The following is a 20156-nucleotide window of genomic DNA, read 5'->3' as shown; positions in this document are numbered from 1 at the left end:
TGAGTCCGTCCTAGGGTGCCCGTTTGTAACGGGCCAAAGTTTGTCTGTCTATTGGTAGTATTCTCAGAAACTTTATGACACAGGTCAAGAAGTACAGACTCCTTGGGCCACGTTTGGCCACATAGACAGCCTATAGATACCTAAAATATGGGGGAAAGTATTTGCCAATGTCTACCAGGCAGTGTGAGTAAGTGAGCAGAAAGATAGTTCTGCAGGTCTTTTTTTTTTTAACCAAGGTAGGAGAATCTGGAGATCTTTTACTCAAGACCTGGAATGGCCTACAGAGAGGTGTAAGAGGAAGATAGTCGGTCAGTGATTGAACTCTGCTTTCTTTACTGGTACACTGGCTAGCACTGCTGGGAGTTGCAGTTCAACAAAGCCTGAAGGGTTTCACAGTCTGTACTATAGCATGAGTTTGGTCATAGGTCCATCATGTGTCACTTTTTCTTTTAAATGGCCATTCCAGGTTGTTGACCTATTTGAGCAAGATATTTTCAGGCTGTTTTATTTGGAGTTGTTCTACACTCACCTACTTGCACTCCTCTGGGGAAGGATTTCAGAAGTTTCCACACAGTCACCAAGTATCCTCCATGGGCAAAATGTTGGAACAGTAGCTTTGCCTTCTCTATTGTTGGTGCTTGCATGATACAAAGGAATATGAGAATCATACAGAATTGCAAGAAAGGGAGATTCCTGCGAATTACCTCAGGTAATAGTAATCTTTGGGTTCGTTCTCTCCTCCTGTCTCTAGCTGACAATATGGTAAGCACTATGCCAGTCTTGACAGGTGCTTGAAGACACTGACTATGAATATCAGACCTACACAATGAATACCAGTTGCTAACCAAAGCCTTGCGGTTGGATGCTCTGTTGTACTGTTCGTACTGAATCCATAACAAATAACATTTGACTGTTTTAGCCAAGATGGTCTAATTCTTGTGTGTGAGAGCAAGTAAACTAGTGGAACTGGAAAACCTCCTCTGCATATGTTACTACATTTAATTTAGAAGAAATTATGCAGATATACTTAATGGATTGCTGCTACCATTTTGTGATGCAAGAAGTCATCAGTAGCAAGGAAGATTGATTAAACACCTCATCATTGCCTTTGTTATCAAGCATTAGCAAAAGCCATATGTAGCAGATCGGGTGGAAAGGTAATGAAGGGTGGTATTGCAGCCCATAAACATGAAAAAAAAGTCTAACCACCCTGAAATAAATAGACTCCTCTGTATTATCAGTGCTGGGAAATGTTATTTTCTAATGATTTTCTTTGATATACCACTGAGCATGGCTTGCAAAATCTGATTCTAATGCACATAATAATCCACAGCTGGTTGCCTAAAAGGATCATCAGTATGAAACAAAACTAATTTGAATGGCTGTATTAGGGTATAGCACCTGTATGCCGACCTAGTAAAAATGTCTTGGGCATAAAGTTTCCAAAGCTTGCTTTGTATGTGAAGAAGGAAATTATTTACATACTTGGAAAATGCAAGATGCGAGCTATAGGAAAAGAGATTCCACCTCAACATTAGAATCATAGAATCATAGAGTTGGAAGAGACCACTAGGGCCATCCAGTCCAACCCCCTGCCATGCAGGAAATCCAAATCAAAGCATCCCCGACAGATGGCCATCCAGCCTCTGTTTAAAGACCTCCAAGGAAGGAGACATTAGGAGGAACTTCCTGACAGTAAGGGTTGTTCAACAGTGGAACAAACTCCCTCGGAGTGTAGTGGAGTCTCCTTCCTTAGAGGTCTTTAAACATAGGCTGGATGGCCAACTGTTGGGGATGCTTTGATTGAGATTTCCTGCATGGCCAGGGTTGGACTGGATGGCCCTTGTGCTCTCTTCCAACTCTATGATTCTATGAAAACGATGTAATTTCTTTTTTTCTTTTTTTTTTTTGAAATGGTGGAACCTAAGCTTCCCTGGGGATGTGGTGGCTTAGTGGTCAAGATTCCAATTCTTCAAATCAGAAGATTGGAAGGTTGGCAGTTTGAGGCTTTAATGCTGCATGGTAGGGTGAGCTCCTGCTACTAGTCCCAGCTTCTGCCAGCCTAGCAGTTAATGCAGGTAGATAAATTGGTACCATTTTGGTGGGAAGGTAGCAGCGTTTGGTGCAGTCATGCTGGCCACATGACCATCAGAGTAGTCCTCGGACACCTTGCTCTTCGGCTTAGTAATGGAGATGAGCACTGCCCCCTACAGTCGTTACAACTAGACATTCATGTCAAGGGACTACCTTTACCTTTATGCTACCTTGAAGACCAGAAACATTTGGCTTTAAATGCTTGTCACTATTTCCCCTTTTGGGAAAAAAAATGGATTTCCTAATGTCATAGGGTAGCCATGAATGAAAATGAATATAATTTTTGTTTTACTTTGTTGTTACCTATGTGGTCCTCACTGAGTGTTAGCAGAAGTCTCTGTGTGAACAGGGATGTAACCAGGATTTTGGGAAGGGGGGGATCCAGACTAAGTGCCACCATTATAATGGGGCTCGGGCACGGTGGCACAGCAGTGCATGCCATTCATTATATCTAATGGAAGGGGGGTCTGGACTCCATGGAGCCCGCCCCCCCCCCCCCCCGGGCTATGTCCCTGGTGTGAATGTGTTCTTAGATGTTCAGTGTACATGCTTTTTTGCAGTAAGGGGAGTGTAGTTACAGTAGCAGGTCTGGTCCTATCTGCTAATCTTCATGCATTCATCTTTTTTTTCTTATTTATTATATATATATACACACACACACACACACACACATACACACAAACAAATGAAAAACTGGGTAAAGATAGGAAAAAAAGGAAAAAAGAAAAAGAAAAAAAAGAGTAGGAGTGGTGAAAGGACAAGAAGGAAAAAAGAAAGAAAAGAAAGGGGGGAAAAGAGAGTACATATTTACTTACAAATACATCTGTTATTAAGTGTAAATTCAAATCAGATTATTTTACAACCTTTTATATGTCATACTCCTATCCATCCAAAACAATGTCAATATTCTTGTCTATAAATAATTTAATTTTTGATTCTTAGATCTTTTAAATATCAGCTCTTATCTATGTAGTAACTGTACCACAAACTTAATACCATGATTTTTCAATTTCCTTCCATTTGTTTTCATATTCCTGAATTGTTTTCCCTGCTGCATACATAGATAGTCTACCCATATTTCAAAATTCCAGTGCCTTTAACTTCCACTCTTCTATAGTAGGAATTTTTCTAGATTTCCAGTGTTTGGCCAGTACCATGTGAGCTGCCGAGTAAAGTAAAGTAAATATATATAAGAGTAAAGCTTTTCTAAAGGCTTGCAAACACAAGGGCCAACATGTATTATTCTATTATATAATATGATAATCTTGTATTGATTTTCAGGCTTGTGAAACATAATTTTGGAATCCTGTGTGTACTGCAGTCATTTTCAGAAAACAACATTGGGGAGAAATGTACAACTTTGGCTCAAATGCTTGTGCAACTGAACTGTGAGATCTTTATAGTCCTGTTGAGATCTTTCTATACATATATTTTCAGCTGTTCACTTTGTACCAGAACTTGGAATGCTGTGGTTTCAAAATTAATTTGTTAATAATCAACATTACAAATTAGAGAGATGAATTTGCTCTAATAATTTATTTTTCACTCATTGATGTCAATTAATACATTGCTTGAAATGTTACTTTTGAGAACATATGTATGAGATTAATAGAAAATGGCATAAAGATTGTCACCATTGATTTTTGGGATACATTTTATTATTACTTACTTTCAAAAATGTCCCTTTCCCAACCTGGCACCTTTTCTCACATAAATTACAAAGCTCATAATAGGCTTGCTGCCTGGGGATGGTGGAAGTCCAGCACACCTGGAAATTGTCAGATTGGGAAAGATTGACCTAAACGATGGGATTTCATTTTTCAATCTGTTAAATTTTGCCATCAATTAACATCTCTCTTCTTTTCATCCCCACCTGCTCACTCCTACCATCATCCTTGCTTTTCATTCACCCTTCTATCAACTTTTTTTTATTAAAGGTTAGTAAGGAGTCATGTTTAAAATTAGTAAATAATCATGGCTTTATTTAAGCTACAGTACACAAGTGTTGAAATAAGCAGCTGGCTACAAAAATGAGTCAGTGATTCTAGGGCAAAGAATTCCTCATCAGAAATGTTTTGAGTGCTTCTGAGCATGCACAAAAGTTTGTGGAACTGAATCACTAAGTCCTTTCTGCTTCTACATCTATAATCAGTCAGTCATGATTTGCAGCGTCCTGGAAATGATGCAGGGAGAAGTCTAAAATGCCACTTCACCTCCTAGCCATTTCGGGTACAGAATGAAAGAGAGAGTGAGTGAGTGGATTTTTTTCCACATTTGTTTTCTCACCAAAGTATGTTTGGGTCCAATAATCTTTTCTCCAAGTCCTTTGATTCTCACAGGTCATCACCTAGTGCTGTTTCCTCCCAAATGCTTGTCTGTGAACTTTTTGATCTCATTCAGCTCACTTTTGGTTTTTAACTTGGCCTAGAAATTTTCATTTCAATCAGACAAACATCCCCTTGAATGTGATCCTTCAGACACCTTTTTCTCATCCTTCCTCACCTTTACTCTTTGGTGTCAGTGCCAGAGAGGTTTTGAAAGGATTCTTCCCTTCTCTTTCCCTAAGTTGGTCTGTGCTTGATGAGTATACTTCAAAGAGAGCAAAGGACAGAAGGAAATGTCACAGTTCTTAGGCTTTGGTGAAATACCGATTGCAGGGAAATATCTTTGGCATCCAAAGAAGCTCCAGTTAATTCTGTTCTTTTCCCATGTACAGCAGAAAATCTGATGTGCTTTTCTGCTTTCCCTAATCAGAAGTGCAGTTTGCTGTTTGTCCTGGGTAAATACAAAATGGTCCAGGACAACCATATGCATTATTCAGGCCCTTAGTAACTTTTAAATGCCCCAAGCCACTGATTCTATTAAAGTTCAGTTGTACTCCCCTTGGTGATCTCACTTTCTCTAGATGTGAAATATCAGAGAGAGCACAAAAGCGTAGACTTGGCACCAAACCTTATGGAATTGTGTGAGACCTGTTCCAAGAAAGCTTCCCTTTTCTTTGGCTTATTATTGTATTATGGCTGTGAACATCAATTTTGGTTTTGGAACTGACTTTTAAGAAGATGCTGTCAAGTATCTCGCTCAAGAGCAGAGAAATTGAGGCATATGGTCTGCATGCAGTGCCCCCATGCATTCCCATGACCTTCCCACCCAGCCTAAAGTTATGGGTTAGGTCACCTAGAATGGTGAGTACTGTATATACTCATGTATAAGTCTAGAAATGTAGGTCAAAAAATTGACCCAAATAACTTGAGTCGACTTATCCATGGGTCAATGTAAGTACTATATCTTAACTCTTATTTAAAAGAAGGAACTGTCTCCTGGTGAAAAGCAAGAGTATAAACTGTACTGGAAGCCCTGAGCCCCTTTACTTTCTCATCCATCCAGCTTTAAGAGTAAGCACAAACAGTTACATCTGCTGGAATTTTGTAAGTTCTTTGACATTGTTTTACTTTGCTTCATCCTTTAGATCCTTTGCTATATACCTCTAAATTTTACCCTCAACTTATCCATGGGTCATAGCAAAATCCATAATTTTGGCCCCAGTAATTGCCCATGACTTATATGTGAGGTCGACTTATAGTCGAAAATATACGGTACCTTTCAGGGGATACTACTGGCAATTTCCCTTTATTTTATTTTTTAAAAATTGCTGGATGAGTTTTTTATTTCCAGACAGGAAGTGACAGGAATTGTCATCAACCTCTGACTGTACAGGCCTTAATTCTGTGTCATCATTTCTTTGCTTTATTTTCCTATCATTAAAAATGAGTGGAACCCTAACCTGTGTTATGAAACCTTAATATTATATATATTATGGATTTTTTAAAAAAAATATCCTGAAATGATCATGAGGGACTTGATCTCTACTGCCACCCCAGTCTGACTGTGCTTCACAATGCAGTGAAGATAACATGCATTGTGCTTAGTTGTGCACAACATGAAGAAGCCAGCCATGCTATGTTTTCTAGCCTGTATAGTTTAGCTTGGGGGGAAATTTATTCTTTAAGTTCAGTACAGCAGCCAGCCTCTGTGTGTGAATAAACCTCACCCAACACAATCCTCTGCAGTAATTTTAATTCTTAAAAAATAAAAACAAACAAGCCGTGACAAGTCACAGCTCATTCATTGCTGTTTCCCCTCTTTCTTTCCTTTCCATGGCAAATGCCTTGCTGAGCAGGGCTAAGCTTTGACCTGAAAGCCACAGTGCTATGCAAACTATGGAATGGCAGATGTAGCATCCCTCACTTACATAAATCACTCTTTTTTGTCACTGCTGGCATATGGCCAGTGAGGGTTCTAATTATTGAATGGCTTTTATAGCCCCATTACTTATAATCACTTTTGGTCTGCAGCTGGAAGGCTAGGATGGAGCAGAATAAAATAATATAGGCTCAAAATGTGTAGCAGCTCCTGGGATTAGGTATACGGCAGCAACAATAAGTTTAGATGTTTGCTATCATGCCAACCTGTATTCTTTAAACACACACACACACACACACACACACACACAGAGAGAGAGAGAGAGAGAGAGAGAGAGAGAGAGAGAGATTCCTGCTTTAGTGCTACTGTTCTGGATACTATAATTGTGTCTGAGCTACTATTTTCCTGCTCTGTGCTAATCTGAAGCTTTTGACTTTCCTGAGAAAATCTTACTCTTAGCAATAAAGAGATTTCTTCCTGGTAAAGTGTTCTTGTGAGACTGTCATTTGCTCAGTCAGCAACCAAATATGTTATTTTTCTTCCACCGTGGCCTTGTCTGCACTGGCCAAGATATTCTAGGGGTAGCCTGGACTATCCTGGCCGTGCAATTGCCCTGTTCTACTCCTGTTACCTTCACCTCCATTTTTGTGCTGTGGTGGCATCTGCCGCAGGTTGCTCACTTCTGAGGTCAGAATAAGGCACCCAGCGACATTCTAGGCAACTTGTTCTGATCTGAGAAGATGTGACCAGCGGTGGTGGCTGACATGCTGAGCAGCCCAGTGGGATGCCCATGCAGACAGCCCCTTCAGTGTGGAAATGGAAGGCTCTGGATGTTCCCGGAAGACCCAAAGCAGCAGGTAAGCTTTTTCTACTATGCTGCCTTGAGTTCCTGTACTGGGAGAAAGGTGAGATATAAGAAAATAAAATAATAATAATACTCCATTTTAATCTTGAGTATACTCCATTTCTGGTTTGGGGTGTGCCCACACCAGAACTGGGGTTTGGGCCATTCATTGTCGAAACAAGAAGATGTCAGGATGGGAGGGGGGAATGGGACTTTTGACCCATACAGACAAGGCCTCAGATTGGGGTGGTAACCGCAATGGGTTGAGTGGTTGTCTCCTAAGATGTGTCAAAGGTATAAAGAGGGCTTTTCAGGTTTTGTGAGTATTAGCCAGTCTTACTTTGTAACTTGTTATGTTTTTGGTTCATACCTATATGGAATATAAAGTTACATGTATACATTTGTTATTATGAAAACAGAAGTGAGGGGATCCTTCTCAGGAGATGAAACAACTAGAGAAATAGTGTATTCAGCTGGAGAAATAGAATATTCAAATTAGGGAAAATAGCCCAGGAACAACTGTTCTGTGTAATAATGTAAGCTTTATTGAGTATGGATGCTCAAGGATAAAGGGCTTTTCATAATGTACTGTATTGTTTATATTTGTTGTTTTTATTTTTTAGGATCATGCTTTTAATTTGTTGAAATTTAATTATAGACTCATCCCTCCACATTTGTAGGGGTAGGGGCACAGGACCCTTGTGAATGTAGAAAACCTGCAAATAACAAAAATACTATGTTTTTAAGTGAGAGAACTCCTCTTCAGGAATCTCTTAAGTCCTCCAGTGCAACTCTGGTCAGCATCTTCCAGATGTTGACCATAGAATCTGCTGAAGGAGCTATAATTTCCTAGTGGGGTGTTTTCTCTGGGAATCTCTAGGTCCTTCAGTGTGACTTTTGGTTGAGGTTGAACATAGAGTTGCATAGAGTTGCACTGGAGGACCTAAATATTCCTAGAGATAACTTATTAATAAAATCTGTAAATAATCAAATCCACAAAAGTCAGAGCCACAGATGTGGAGGGGTGAGTGTAGTTTTAATTTCTGTATGCTGTGTACTTCTGTAGTTCCAGTTGTAGCTCTAGCTGTTCAAGTTAAATAACTTTTGTAAGTCACTGCAACTTGCCTTCAAAGTCATCTGGGGAAAACGTGGGATGTAAATAAATATAACAACAGTGACAACAATAATGATGATGTGATGATTGTGGTGTGCCATCCAAGTAGCAGAATGGATATGATGATAATAATAATAATAATAATAATAATAATAATAATGTTTAAAAATAGGAGAAAGACAGAGAGCACCTGATGCATCTCTCTTAGGGCCTTTTCACACTACACAAGTGCAACACCATTATTCCATTTTAACTGACCTCGCTGCCTGCTATGGGAACCTGGTATTCGTAATGTGCACTAGAGCTCTCTGGCTGATCATTCTAAATCCCACTTCTTAAACTGCACATCCCAGAATTCCACAGTTAAAATGGGATCATAGCATTACAGTCAGCCCTTCTTATACACGGATTTGTTATACACGGATTCAAGCATACACAGTTTGAAAATGTTCCAAAAAAGTATAAATTTCAAGTATCAAACCTTGATTTTCCATTTTTTATAAGGGACACCATTTTGCTCTGCCATTATATTTAATGGGACTTGAGCATACACGGATTTTGTTATACACGGGGTATCTTGGAACCAAACACCAGCGTATAACAAGGGTCCACTGTACAGTTTTCTAGTATGAAAGGCCCTTAGATGGGGCCAGAAAATCTGACTGAAGTCTGAATGAAGCCTTAAGCCAGGGGACAGACTGACCACTTCAGATATAAAGCCTTAAATGGCTTTGACTTGTTGGAATGCTTCCTCTTCCTATGTGCTCCATCACTCTCTCTAAAAAAGAGCTTACATTTTACAACAGTGATGGAGGGGAGGAATGATTTGTCAAAGGTACTTAAAATAGATACAGAGTTCCCACATGTGGCCCCAAGCTTATCTTTTGTTTCAATCAGGGCACCTATGCAGCACTTGAAGTATCTAATATCTGGAGTTATAGCATTTTCATAAACCAAAATGCTGTTTAGAACTACCACTACTTGGTTTAAAAAGAGACTGTCATGTTGTAAGATCTTTGTTCCTTCTGCCCTCCAAAGATCACTGATTTTTAAGAAGATTTTGTCAAGAAATAGAGCATTCAGATAGCCAACATGCTGTAGTAGTTTGAACATTGAACTATGATCTGGAGGCCAGGGTTCAAATTCCTGCTCAGCCATGGAAACCCACTGAGTGCTGGCACACAACAACAATAGAGCATTCAGCTTTATCCTTCTCAGCTGATGATGGCTGGGCCTAGAATTGTTCTTCTTTTCATATCTATCAGCTGTGCCTTAAAACTTTCATTCAGGGGTAGTGTTGGTGAAAATGAGACAGCGTGTTAAAGAAGGTGTGGATCGGTGTCTTTCTGATGCAAGCAGTGCATTAATGCTCCATGGAAAATGTCCTGAGACCTTCAAATGGCAGCTCTTTCCTTTGATAAGAATCACACTGGAAAAATTCAGCTTTACTATGCAAAGCCAGCTCTTGGAAACAGTGCAATTTACTTTTCAGAGAAGCAGTGGATACTGTTCGTTTATCCAGGAGAAGAAGGGGGTGGACAAGTAGTGAGCATTATCTATCTGTAAAGCCCTAATGTAGGTCACAGACCATTGTAGGCTGGCCTTGACCTATCCCTGCACAAACAGTTTTCTCCTTCTTCACAAGTATAGTTTATGACCCTGATTATCTATGCTTGCTGCAGAGGATAAATGAAAGGAGGCTGGAGAAAGCTGCAGACACCCGCAGCAATGACTGGGAATGTTCAAGACATAGCAATTGATCTTCAGCCTGCCTTATCCTAAAACAGGCAACATGGGAAGAAATATTGTACTTCTACAGCCCCAGTCACCAGTGTTTATTTGGACCAAGATCCCTTGAGTTTTTGTGGTCTTGTATCTAAAATGCGGGTCAAGAAGATTTTATAGATTTGACTTACTTTGGCATCTTCATAGGAAGACTGAGTTTGGAAGTATAGTATTTTCATATGTGCAGAAACTGCAGTCAGAATTGAAACGATACACTTCTTCTAACGCTGCTATTTTTCTCTGGTTTTTCTGTTATCCTTGCATTTGTTAACATTGATTCCAGAATTTGCTGACAATGTGATCTGCTAACACATGATTTCCATTTGTTTATCCACTGACTGCTTGATAGGTGTAGTGTCACATTCTTTCCTCTACTGATCAATGGTATTTGTCAAGTTTGTTTACTTAGCATATCTCAATGACAATGCAGTATTATCAGCAACTTGTCTAACCTTTCTATAAAAATGATGCCCTTTGCATATTATTATTATTATTATTATTATTATTATTATTATTATTATTTCTTATTTGCCTCTCATCATAGCTCAAGGTAGTGAACAACAACAAATTAACAATGAACAAAATCAATTAAAACTCATTGATTAAAAGATGCAACAATTTAAAAGGACAAATAAAACATACAAAGTTAAAAACAGTGCACATTTAAAACTCATCATTTAAATTTACATTTAAAAATTGCCTGGATAGACCTGTTGGAAGAGACTGGCCTTCAGTACTGTTTTAAATTTGGACAGCATATTCAGCTGTCAAATATCCTCCAGCAGGTCAATTGACAGTCTAGGGATGCTGTTGGATAGGGATTCCTTCTTTGTAATTTGTTGTTCTTGTTATCCACCCTCAAGTCGATCTCAACCCATGAGGATAATAGCAAGATATGGATGAGACTTCTCCAAAACTCCCTGACCTCCACTGTTCTGCTTAGGTCCTGTAAATTCATAACTGCTAATCCATACATGCTAATAGGGAATACAGTGGCTTGTACAATTCTAACTTTTCTACTCAGTTGTATATCTTAGGATATACATTTTAGGATCGTTTGTAGTTGTAGTTGTAGTAGTTGTCCTCCCCATTCTTAGTCTTCTTATGATTTCTCAACTGTAGTCCCCGCTCCAATCAATGTTTGATCCTACATGTCAGAACTCTTTTACTATTTCTATTTCCCCATTGTCTACGTTGAATTCGTATATAGTTATTATTTTTATTTTCTTTGTGTTCAACAATAAGCCTGCTTTTGCACTTTCTTCATTGATCTTCCTTAGTACAGTCCTCCCTTCCCTTACGTGGGGGATCCGTTCTGCCCCCCCCCCGCCCCCCCCCCCCCCCCCCCGCCGGCATAAGGGGAAAATCACATATGCTCGGATCCCATTGAAAACAATAGGGCATGTGCACGTGGTGTGGTGTGTGCGCCATAGGCGCATACATCATTATTGACATTGCATCGGGACTTCAGCATATGCTGAAAGCTGCAGAAGAGAAGCCCACGTATGGCACGGGCTCACTGTAGTTGCTCTAGGTCTTTGATGTTTTCTGCTAATAGTATGGTGTCATCTGCATATATTAGATTGTTGATATTCGTTCTTCCTATTTTCACTCCTCCTTCTTCCATGTCCAATCCTGCTTTTTGTATAATGTGTTCTGCATAGAAGTTGAACAGATAGAGTGAAAGGATGCAGCTTTGCCTGACCCCTTCGCCAATTGGGAACCATTTTGTTTCTCCATCTTCAGTTCTGACAGTAGCCTCTTGCCCTAAGTACAGATTCTTCATCAGAACGATCAGATGTGTTGGCACTCTCATGTCTTTAAGGGCATCCCATAGCCATTTATGATCACTCCTGTATATCCATGAATAATAAATAATTATCATAGAGAATCACAGACATGCAAGGGATCACTAAGGGGCATCTAGTCCAACTCCCTGGAGGTGCAGGAATCCATAGCATTCATGAGAGAATGATAGAATCATGGAATCTTAGTGTTGGAGGGGACTACAAGATCTATCTACTCCAACCCCCTGCAATGCCAGAATACACAACCAAAGCTGTCCCAAAATATACTCATCCAACCTTTGTTTAAACATTTCATAAGAAGGAGAGTCTTCCACTCCCTGAGGCAGTCCATTCTAATGTTGAACAGCTCTTACAGTCAAGAAGTTCTTCCTAATGTTTAGGCTGAATCTCTTTTCTTGTAATTTGAATCTACTGATTAATATTTTAAGACTTGATTACATAAGGCTAGTAAAGTGGAATTTCAACAGCATACTAGTGTCCTGTTCGTTTCCAGGCACAATTCAAAGTTCTGGTCATGACCTATAAAGTCCTACACAGTTTAGGTCCAGACCATTTGAGAGACTGTATCTCCCCATACGAACCTGCTACAGTCCTAAGATCTTCAGGAGAAGCCTTTCTCTTGGCCCCACCACCATCACAGGCTCAGTTGGTGAGGACATGAGAGAGGCCCTTTTTGGTGGCTATTCCCACCTTCTGAAGCTCCCTTCCATGGGAGGCTAGGCAGGCCCCCTCCCTGCTTGCCTTTTGTAGGTAAGCTAAGACATTTTTCTTTAAGAAGGCATTGCAATGTATAATCATGCTAGGGTGTTTTTTGTGTGGGGCATGGATGTTGGTCATGCCTTTTAGCTTTTGTGTATTTTTATGTGGTTTTATATGGTTTTTAGATGACTATAAATGTTTTATGTTTTAATTGTAAATTTTTATATGCTTTTTACCTGTGAGCCACCTTGGGTCTCTTCTAGCAGAAAGGCAGCATACAAATGAAATAAATAAATAAATGTATGTTCGGCTGGTACTTATTGCATGATGTTTTGTGTCTTGTGTAGCTGTTTTAAATTTCAGTTGTTGGTAGAGCTTTCTCATTGATGGGAAAAAACCCTTCAATGGCTCCTAATATCTCCTTTCTACCTCTGCCTGTGGTGTGCTATGTCTCTTCCACTGCAGTTCCAATACCGGCAGTAATGGGGGATCAGTGGGTGCAGTTCTTCTCCTCTCTCCATCTTCCATCTCCTGCTTGCTATTTCCTAGCAGGCTGTTTTCTTTGCATTTTATGTTTTTTTTTTCTTTTTTGAAAATTTATTTTTATCACATTGCCAATGGAGTTATAAAATAAAAATAATAAAAACCAAAATGTATTCTAGGTAGGGCATAGGATAGGAAGATGGGGTTACGGGGCGGTAAACACAGCACGGGACCAGAGATCGCCAAGGTGATACCTTTGCACTATTGAAGAGAAGTGTGATAATGTTCTCAAACCAATGTTTCCATTGCCTTAAACTAACACAACTACAGCGGGATGGCAGGTTGGTTGATATAGTCCTACCTGAAGACTAACTCTGGAGCAGCAGAAAACAAGCTATTTCTGTCTTCTATATTGCATTCCTTCAGAATGTGACCACTTAGTCTTTTATTTTCCAAGCTAAACAGCTGCCTGAGAGGTGACCACCCGAACACTCTTTAAAGACCTACCTGAAAAAGATGATCAGCCATCTTTCCAGGAAGTCTGTTCCACTGTTGAACAGCTCTTAACATCAGGTAGTTCTTCCTAAAGGTTAATCATAATTTCCTTTCAGTTCTGCTATCCCTGATTTTGTTTTCTATATAATACACTTCCAGATTCACCCAGTCTGTTTTACCTATATATTTACATCATGAACACACCACCATTATCTGGATAGGACCCCTTTCCTGAAAGGTAATTCTCAGGTACTTCTGCCTGCATGTAAACGCCTTTTAGTGGAACAAAAAATATATTATCATAGAAATAGAGGTTGCATCATGGACCAACCTCCCACTTGGTGCAGGAAATCCAACTAGAGCATCCCCCATGGCCCCTTCTTGAAGACATCCAAAGGAAGAGACCACGGCTGCGTCTACATTGCAGATATAATCCGGTTTCAGATCACTTTAGGTGTGCTGGCTCAAGGCTATGGAATTCAGGAAACTGGAGTTTGTTGTGGGGCCAGGAGCGGAGCGAGCGCCCCACAACAAACTCCAATTCCCAGAATTTCATAGCCGTGAGCTAGCACACTTAAATCTGTATGAAACCGGATTACATCTGCAATGTGGATGCAGCCCACAACAGCTCTAGGAAATTGATTCCAGCTCAGTCAAGAAATTCCTTCTAATGCCCATTTGAAATCTACCTTCCTGTAATTTAAAACCATTAGGCCTGATCCTACCCTTTGGGGCAGCAGAGAGCAAACCTGCCCCCTCCTCTCTGTGACAGCCTCTTGAGGTATTTAAAGAGTGTAATCATGTTCAAATGCACTTATTTTCTCTGTGGAACTGTTGGTGAATGCACTGTTACATTGAAAGGGGGTGAAAGTGGGATTTTGGAGGGTATCATCTGCCCTCTCTGAGGCGGGTTACAAACCGCCATGAAAGTATGCGCAGAGCTAGGGTTAGGGAGGTGCGGTGCTATGCGCGTAAAAAATGACGGCGGCCGTTCCAGACGGCCGCCGTCATGAGGACGTCACGGCCACGCCGCCTCTACACTGGGCGGCGCAAACGTGACGTCCTCACTCTGCGCCAGGGCGCCTAGGGCCCAGCGAAGCAATGGAGAAAGGGGCCAAGTGGCCCCTTTCTCTTTCTCCCTGCCGCCGCGGGGTGTCCTTGGGGCTTGAAGCCCCAGGGACACCCCTTTTCAGGCTGCGGGGAAGCGGCTTTTTGCTGCTTCCCCGCAGCCTGAAAAGCGGTGGATCGGGGCCTCAGTGGCTGCCGTTCTGGCCGCTGAGGCCCTGATACCCCGGGGAAAGGGGCGGGTGCAGCCCGCCCCAAATGGGCGGTCTATAACCCGCCTGAGTTTGTTTTATTAGAATAATTGCATTACACTTTAATCTCTTCACATACCTGGAGAATCAGTTTTGGGTACGTCTGGAACTTTGGAGAGTATAGATGAGGGTGGGACAAAGAGAACTGTTGGTTCCTTTTGAAGTTAAAAAAAAGCACGTAGGTTGATCTCCTGCCCTGCTAGGAGCTAATTAGTAGGGTTTCAGCAGAACTAATAAAAATGGTTCTTTCTCAAATCCCAGAGCAGTGATTAATCCTGGAAGTCTCCGATGGAGAACTGTTCCTATAGAAAACCTTAGAAGATTCTTGATTATTATTTTTTAATTAACTGTTTCAAATTCACATTTTAAGTACAGCACATTAAGTCCCTGCTGGTCTGTGACCAAATAACTAATGAGTACATTTATTGAAGTATATGATTATGAACGAAGAAGAAGCCATACATGATTTATATTCCACATAAATCTTGTCTGCTGATGCTGCATAATATTCTCCTTTAATATTTCATATAATCATAGTTGGGAGAAACCTCAAGGACCATCCAGTCCAACCCCCTGCCATGCAGGAATACACAAAGCACTCCTGGCAGATGGCCACCCAGCCTCTGTTTAAAAACCTCTGAAAAAGGAGACCCCACCACTCTCTGAGGCAGCGTATTCCACTGTCAAACAGCTCTTACTGTTTGCTTTTTTGTATACAGTGTTCAAGTTCATGTTGTTCATTTCCCATGCTATGTGCATTAGTGACATGTAAGACCATGGGCCATTCCTCCTGGTTGCTTATAGAAGCCCCCCCTCCCCTCGCCCCATCACTGTTGAGTTCTTGTAGTATTCGCTGAGTTCTGTCTATAACGTTCAAGCTATTATTTCACATATTTGTACAAACATTTCATTACTGTGTAGTAAATTTGACTTAAATCTATAAAAATCCTGCTTGGTTTCTAGAAAAAGTGAGATATTTGAAGCTTTAAAGAAGAAAGTGTGTGTTTTTGTCTTTAGCTACCCTTAATATATTCAGTCTGTTTCATATTAATTAACTGGTATGGTATTGCTGAAAATCTGTAGCCACTAGCCAGGAAGGAAGTCCTGTTCTTTTGCCTGCATCTATTTAAACTTTCATTGGAAGTGGTGGAATTTCAGCTCCCTATAAAAGTTTGGACATAAGCCAGGATTCATCAGGCCCATGTCTCCTCCATCTCCTTCTATCGAGTGCCCTTCTTGTGCACTGGCTTTGGTGTTCGTTGTATACCTGGTTTGTTTAAATCAGAGATCTAGACAGGGAATTCTAGCATAATAGTTTTGGCTTTTACTGACTAGAAATCATTAAACCCCAGTCTGATCCTTGTTCAAGATCCTGGACAGTAAATTGAGTTGCTCATTTTGAGCACACCTGTGAACTCTGCTTTGAATAAATAGAAGCAAATTGGTCTTGGTAGTGGTGATAAATGCAGAGGCCCAATGTTTGTTTATTTCTGAAGCCTGTTGGATTCATATTCAGTATTGTCTTCTGCTCAGCTTGTTCTCTAGGGACATGCAGAAGAAGAAATGCCTTCCTTTTAAATATTTTTTTTCTTTCTTAATCTCATCTATGCCCTTTCTCTTCATGGAAGGAAAAAAGTGATGTAGTAATAGTGAGAAATAATATCTCTTTAAATACCAGCAGGAAGAGAGATGAGTTATAAAGCCAGAGAGATAACACGTTTGCAGCAAGTTATTTTTGGTAATAAGCCATTTACAGTTGAAATGCATAAAAGCAGTGCACCATAATTCAGAAGAGCTTCAAATTGCAAGTCTAGTGTGTGCCAGGGCTGGAAATGTTAATCCCTTTCATACTCAACTGTGATTTCTTTATTTCCTGCAGGAAGTCGTCTGAACAAAGATCTGAGACATTATCTCAACCAGAGGTTTCAGAAAGGATCTCCAGATCACGAGCTGCAACAGACTATTAGAGATAACCTTTATCGCCATGCTGTGCCTTGTAAGTAAATTAACAACTCACCTAGTGGATTTGATATAATAAAACTCATGCCTTCTTCAGTGGTAACATTTTAATGTCAGCTGGTGAGGCCACTGTATGGATATATGGTTTTGATACCATGGAGATAATTCCAGTTGCAGCTGAGAAAACATTGGATGTGTGTTGTCTGTAGTTTTTGAGAGTGTAATGGCTAAGAAACTAATGGGCCATAGTGAGCTGGAAGAGCTGTCATTCATTCACTGACATCACCAGTTTGGAAGATCAAGCAGGAAGCGGTAGTAAAGATTTCTGCCTGACACTTTAGAAGAAGGTTGACCATCTGTGCTCCTTAGGTGGTGCACAACACCTATAATCCCTCCACACTGGTTGTGCAGGGAGGTGGAGGGAGCAAAAGTGAGTAAAAAATCTGGTGGGTGAATTTCCAATTTCAGCCTTAGAAGACTGCAACAGCCCCTGTAACTGATGCTGGAGTCAGGGACGTAGCCAGGATTTCAGGAAGGGGGGGGGGGTCCAGACTAAGTGCCACCATTATAATGGGGCTTGGGTGCAGCAACGCAGCAGCACACAGCATTCATTTTTCTAATGGAAGGGGGGGGGTCCGGACCCCAAGATCCCCCCCCCCCCTTGGCTACGTCCCTGCTGGAGTAGATAAACCCATTACTTAGATTGCTGTTGGGCAGCTTCTTGTCTTCAGAGTGACTGTGGGCTAATAAAGGTAACTTAATAAAAAAAAATCTGGTCTTCCAGACGCACTTTGAAAATTCTGTCTCTGAGCTACTTCTTCCCTTGTGACCAGTGCCATTCTTGAATTTGAACTGAGGCCCTTGGTGTGGACCCTGACATAAGATGTAAAGAAAATACAGCATCCTTACAACGTAGAAGGATGTACAAATTAACTCTTTTGTAAATCCTTCTTTCAGAAAACCTTTATGGAGCTGGAATAATAGTAGCAATATATTAAAAAAACCCCTTATTTTTAACTGTTTATTTTATTGTCTTTTGCCCAAACCCCAATGTATTGCCTTCCTTTTTAGCCTTTAAGGAATGTGGGCTATACATATAAATTATTTTCATTTGCCAGGCCTTCCATCCCTATAAATACCAAATATTGGAGCTGCTATAAAATGTGGGCATGTGCTGAAAAAACTGCCTTTGGAACTCTGTTGTGTCTTGCTGCTGACTTTACTGTATACATCGTCGTCTCCCTTTTTAAAATCCGAGTTTCAGAAATGACGAATAAGGCAAATGAGCCTAAGTTCTGTTGGAGCATTTTTTTCTGTGTTGCCAAGGTTACGTTCTGAAATGCATCAGACTTGTTTCTTTTCTTTGATTTATTGGACTTGACTATGAACTAAACTACTTTGCTTGGTTTTTAATCTCACCAAAGGCCTTGATTATAGAATTGGATTTGTCTAGGTGTGTGTGTGCGTGTATGCGCGTGCGCAAGGGAAGAGAATTAGTTTTGCTATTTTATTTAATTTATTTATCAGAGTTGTGACGCTGAATGAGAGCTGTTTCTGTTCTCCCATTAATATGAGTATATGTATTTCTGCCTGAGTTATGTAACCTACAGAGAAACCTGCAAAAGAGAGCTACCAGTTATGCAATACTACCTTCACTGAGCTGTTTGTTGAACAGCATTCTTTCATCCCCACCTTGTGTTTTCTGCAAGCAAGCTTTCCTACAGGTTTTGCATATAATAAAGATACACTCGCTTGAAAGTGAATGAAGCTACTATATGTATAGCTGTTTGGACATGGTGAGAGGTTGTGAGAGGGAGAGTATGTTTGTTTTTTACCCAAAGCTGAAGATTAATCTGGCTGCATACTAATATTTTTTTTTTGTTCCTTGATACACGTGACCAGAAAATCCAGTGCTCTGGGCCAATCTCTATTGCTAATGGATTATGAAGTCTTATATTTTGAAAATGGAATTCCCTGCTGATTATATGGTAAACATGTTAAAGGCTCACAAGGTCACTTGCACTGAGCAGAACTGCAAGCTGATTGTTATTGCTGTAACCTAAAGAAAGGCTGAACTGATGATTAATGGCCCAGAATATGTAAAACAGGTGCTTTTCCTCTAGGTCTAGCATGATTCCTTTGAAATCCTTGCAGAGCACGGCTAAATAGTTGAGATGCTTATTGTGCCGGCACAACAAAATCAGTACTGTCAGCCTCCCATATCCATGGATTCCACCTTCTATAGCTTGAACACACACACACACACATATTCCACCAAAAAGCAAACGTTGATTTTGCTATTTAATATAAGGGGCACCTCTTATTGTATATAATAGGACTTGAGGAACCACAGATTTTGGTATACACAGGGTTCCTGGAACCACACCCCAATGCATACCAAGGCCCCACTGTACTATGGACAGTGAGTAGATTATCACTATGCAAGTTTTCTTAGAGCAATTGGCAGCTCACCCAGTACATCTGTAAATAATTCCCCTCCCAGTATCTATGATACTGGAAGGGAACCTCAATATACAGAATAAACACTGAAGACTGGAGTAAGATAGCAGCAAGCAGCATTGTACTGTAGTTTTGCTTTTGTGGAGTGGAGGTTGTTGCAAGAAAGAAATTGGCTTCCTTTAGGTATGGATGAGAGCAATGTTTCTGTTTGTCTGCTCTGACATTGTTGTTGTTGTTAACTGCCCTCACGTTGGCCCTGACTCATGCCAACCTTTTGGATGAGACATCTGCAAGCATAATTCTCCACTGCTCTACTCAGAGCCAAAGTGGGTACTGTGTGGTCCTCTAGATCAGCAGTTCCCAAACTTTGGGATCTTTGGACTTTAGCTTTCAGAATTCCTAACTGTTGGTCATGCTTTCTAATGCTTCTGGGAGCTGAAGTCCCAGACACTTGGAGGACCAAAGTTTTGGAATCACTGCTCTAGCTGATGTTAAACTGCAGTTACTACAATTTCTTATCATTGGCTACATTGGCCTAGGGCTGCTGAGAGTTGTAGTTCAAGAACATCTGGAGGACCACAGAATTGCCACTCATGGCTTAGAGAGATCCAGTAATGAGCTGCCTTAGAAAGCTCCCTCCCCTTCCTCACATGGTGCTCCAACGTTACCCTGCTTATGAAACTTATGACACCACTTTAACTGCGATGGATCCTACAGAATCCTGGGACTTGTAGTTTAGGGAGACACCAGCATTCTTTGGCAGAGAAGGCTAAGACCTTGTAAAACTATAGTGGACCATTGTTATATGCTGCAGTTTGGTTCCAAGATCCCCTGTGGATAACAATGGATGCTCAAGTCTATTAAAGTCCCATTAAATATAATGACATAGCAAAATG

The 20156-nt window shown here is 40.6% G+C and overlaps 1 protein-coding gene across 19 annotated transcripts in view; it reads left to right on the top strand.

Annotated features, from left to right (window-relative positions):
- The window catches only part of LOC149321295 (membrane-associated guanylate kinase, WW and PDZ domain-containing protein 1), a 607636-nt gene that overhangs the window by 304080 nt on the left and 283400 nt on the right, over positions 1-20156 (top strand). For all 19 annotated transcript variants that reach the window (XM_089519146.1, XM_089519138.1, XM_089519129.1 and 16 more), the window contains exon 2: positions 16721-16837. In XM_089519146.1, coding sequence (XP_089375272.1) covers positions 16721-16837 — 117 coding nt within the window. The remainder of the gene's footprint in view (positions 1-16720; positions 16838-20156) is intronic.

Source organism: Sceloporus occidentalis, unplaced genomic scaffold (genome assembly GCF_023333645.1).
Source record: "Sceloporus occidentalis isolate IW3139 unplaced genomic scaffold, rSceOcc1.0.p SCAF_1, whole genome shotgun sequence".
NCBI classification, from domain to species: Eukaryota; Metazoa; Chordata; class Lepidosauria; order Squamata; family Phrynosomatidae; genus Sceloporus; species Sceloporus occidentalis.
Note: the sequence above shows the minus strand (reverse complement) of the source record. Positions and strands in the feature narration are given on the sequence as shown.